The following is a 3,582-nucleotide window of genomic DNA, read 5'->3' as shown; positions in this document are numbered from 1 at the left end:
CCGTTGATATATGATTGGACGAATTTAGGTGTTCAAGCTGACGTATAAATAACTGGCCTGCATAAAATAATGAAAAAAACATCCAATATCATCTGATAAAGAGTACATTTATATACATGTTTGAGACAGAATGTTTTGACATTTAAATATGATTTCCCAATGACTTTAAAGAAATCAAGTACCAGAATACTGAAGCCAAAAACTTTAGGAACCACTGCTTGCAGTAATGTAAAACTTATGATCAACCAGTGACTTATATGTACATACTTGAACCGGAGCTCTTTTATCCTTTTAAAAGGCACTCTGTAAATTTGCTTCATGTTTAACTGATGCTTTTCTCAATACCCGTTCTATTGTGGAGATACTTATGAAGTTCACATTTCCAAATATTGCATCATCTCCCAGTATTGCAGCATGGAATCGTCTCAGTGTGACTGAGTTATTTGCCAGTACCATATGAAAAATTTCTCTCTTGCTTTAATTTAGAAATTGTCCTATCCCTGTGAGGATATTATTGCCGTTTTTTTCTTTACTTTAACTTTATCACTTATCCGGTGCATCTCTGCACAGTGAGAGGAATACTACCGTAGTACTTTACTCACAATATTAAGAATTCCTTCATGTATTTTCTCATTTTGTCAATTTTATTACTACAACAACCAGTTAAGTTACTGTAAGATAGTGCTTGATAGAAGTACATTCCCGTTTTCCCTGCAAAAAGTTTGGATGATGGAGGAGAGTGTAGAAAGGGGTACATTAAACTAGACTTACCAACCTGCTTCAACCATTTATTACATGGTCTATAATTATGGCTCTAATGGTATCTGTGTGCGCCTTGACCTCTGGCCCCTAATGATTCACCTTACTACTCATCGCCTTCGTCTTCCTCTTGATCTTGCTTGCAATGGTGTAAATATTGGTAAGCAGTAGAGACACGGGAGTGGATTTTCACTCCTGTCCCGTCCCACTCCCACAGAAAAAAATTGTGTCCCGTCCTGGTGAAATTACTCCCACTCCCATTCAAAATGACTCCCGCTCCTCCACCACTCCCATTCTTGGTCCCTCCATTGTTTTTTTCGAGCGCGGGTGAAAAACTCAGAGCGGAAGCACTGTTGGTTTTTGGGTCGTGTAGTTTTTTTAACTCGCATTATAGTGTAGGCTTCAAGGGAAAAAACTACTAAATGGCGGCGCCAGTACTGGATTTTTTTTCTTTCTATTTTATTTTCTTTTTTGGCATCGATCCTATTTTTTTTAGTTACTATTGGTTTGCTCCCGCTCCCGTCTGCTCCCATTCATGTTTAATCCTGTACCGTCCCAATCACGTGATCGTTACCAATACTGACTCCCATCCCACGGGAATCCCACGGGAATCCCGTGACCCGTGGGATTCCCGAAAAAATGTCAGTCTCTAGTAAGCAGAGACAGCATTTGCATACGGGCCCACGACCTCTTAGGGGCCCCATCACTGACACCTGGTGGGTCCCCTACACAATTGTAGAGCAGGACATCTCTTTGCAGATGTATTGGTGCGAAAAATTCCTCTTAAACCCACCTGATACTGTAGTGACTCACTCCACCGGACCGTATTTATACCGCAACACATGCTACATTTCAACAGGTGATGGTTGCATGAACTTTCCACCACAAAAACACCACTCTTTTGATAAACGACCAATCACGTTGACTTTATTCACTCGTGTAAAGTCGGGCAGCACTCGGGAGAATTCGGAAATGCAACGGTTGGAACAGCCGTTTCCCTTCGACTTTAAGCATGGTAAATCTGACAAAATCACTCAGATTAGTCTGTCAGGGTCTGGATCTCACTTTCTAACCCTGGTTAGTTCTGTTTCTCTGACTGTAAATAACTGGATGTGCTCTCTTCATCCTCTGACATTGGAGCTGGCTCGGAGCTCTCCTGCCTTGCTGTGTGTTTCCTGTGGAGCTGATTCACAGTTGCCTTTTGTATCTATGCTTCTTTTTCTATGTCTGCTTCTGTCTCCTTGAACCCCAGTCGGCCTCAGCAGATGGCTGCTCACACCGAGTCTGGTTCTGCTGGAGGTTTTTTCCTGTTAAAATTGAGTTTTTCTTCTCCACTGTCGCTACAAGCATGCTAAGTGTGAGGGATTGCCTTAGAGTCAATGAATCGATGCAATCAACTGGTTTTCCTTAGATAGAAAACTTTGAATCAATTTGACTGGAATATTTGGTTGAATTGTAAAGTGCCTTGAGATGACGTGTTGTTAATTGGCGCTATATAAACAAACTGAATTGAATAGTTTGGCGTAACATTTTTTAAAGGTTGATATCCAACAGTCTTTAATAACCCTGTGTCTGTGTCCACTCAGTTGTGTGACCGATCAACCGAAGGCACCATCTACAAATACCAGGCAAGGACTCTAAACGGGAGCCTTGTGAGCTTCGGTGACTTCGCCGGCAAGACCATCCTCTTCATCAACGTTGCTACATACTGAGGCCTGACCTTTCAGTATGTAGGTAAGAACCTGCACACTGTCTGCTTTGTGAGTGAAACATTGCTCCATTCAGCCTCCTAAATATTTTACTTTTTTTTTCTGGTATCCTCTTTCAGAACTGAATGCACTGCACGACGAGCTGAAGCCCCTCGGCTTCACTATTCTAGGCTTTCCCTGCAACCAGTTTGGCATGCAGGAGCCGGGGCAGAGACGTGAAATCCTGCTGGGTTTAGAGTAAGAAATCTCTTTGTTTTCATGTGCCAATCAAAACCGAGGCAGTAACAAAGAGGAACTCTGTGCAAAACCAAATAACTGAAAGTTAGAAGTGAAAGCTTCCAGGTGAAAGTTTTGTTTCCCTAAATTGCAGCTTTTAAGGAACTTGATACAGCTGCATGCAGGAAGTCAACAGCGTACAAGTATAATACCCTGAATTTGAAATCTATTAAGAACATTTGTAAAACTGATCATAACAGCAGCTGGTTTCATAAATCTTCTGTCAATCAGGCTTTATTTAATTAAAAGGAACGTCTTCTAGTAATTCAATGGCTTTCTTCTTAACGGTATTAAGTGCTGGATGTCTCCAGTTCCCCCAGTCATTATAGGTATTTGCAATAACATCCTGGGTTTTCACTGCCTGAGGGAGCTTTTGGACAACTGCCATACTGCAAAGGGCTGTGAGTCACGACTGCTGATAAGATGCTGTCTTTCAGGCACGTCAGACCAGGCAACGGATTTGTTCCCAACTTCCAGCTGTTTGAGAAGGGTGACGTGAACGGAAAATCTGAACAACAGGTTTTCACATTCCTCAAAGTAAGTTTCCAGGCTTCAAAAACAATCACTTGGATGAATTATTGTCCTTTAAACCTAAAAGTTATGATCCCGGTACTCTAACTCTGCCTTTTGGGGCTTTTCAGGCGGCTAATTTCTTATCATTTAGAACAGGGGTCTGCAATCTACAGTCCAAAGAGAAATTCTATACTTCAATACAGCTAATAAAACTTTTTTTTATTATATAATTTTTTTTTTTTTTTAAATGTCCATTTATCTTGTCCTTTTTAAACAACCACTGTACCATTTCAACCTTTAGGCTTTAAAGGAAAAGTCTAGTCAG

General features: G+C 41.0%; 1 protein-coding gene across 1 annotated transcript in view; it reads left to right on the top strand.

The window, feature by feature from the left end:
• Positions 1–3,582, top strand: part of gpx3 (glutathione peroxidase 3) — a 10,480-nt gene that overhangs the window by 3,693 nt on the left and 3,205 nt on the right. Inside the window, exons 2-4 of the mRNA XM_015376969.1 lie at positions 2,346–2,493; positions 2,588–2,705; positions 3,182–3,281. Coding sequence (XP_015232455.1) covers positions 2,346–2,493; positions 2,588–2,705; positions 3,182–3,281 — 366 coding nt within the window. The remainder of the gene's footprint in view (positions 1–2,345; positions 2,494–2,587; positions 2,706–3,181; positions 3,282–3,582) is intronic.

Source organism: Cyprinodon variegatus, unplaced genomic scaffold (genome assembly GCF_000732505.1).
Source record: "Cyprinodon variegatus isolate N-32 unplaced genomic scaffold, C_variegatus-1.0 Scaffold8, whole genome shotgun sequence".
Taxonomy (NCBI): domain Eukaryota; kingdom Metazoa; phylum Chordata; class Actinopteri; order Cyprinodontiformes; family Cyprinodontidae; genus Cyprinodon; species Cyprinodon variegatus.
Note: the sequence above shows the minus strand (reverse complement) of the source record. Positions and strands in the feature narration are given on the sequence as shown.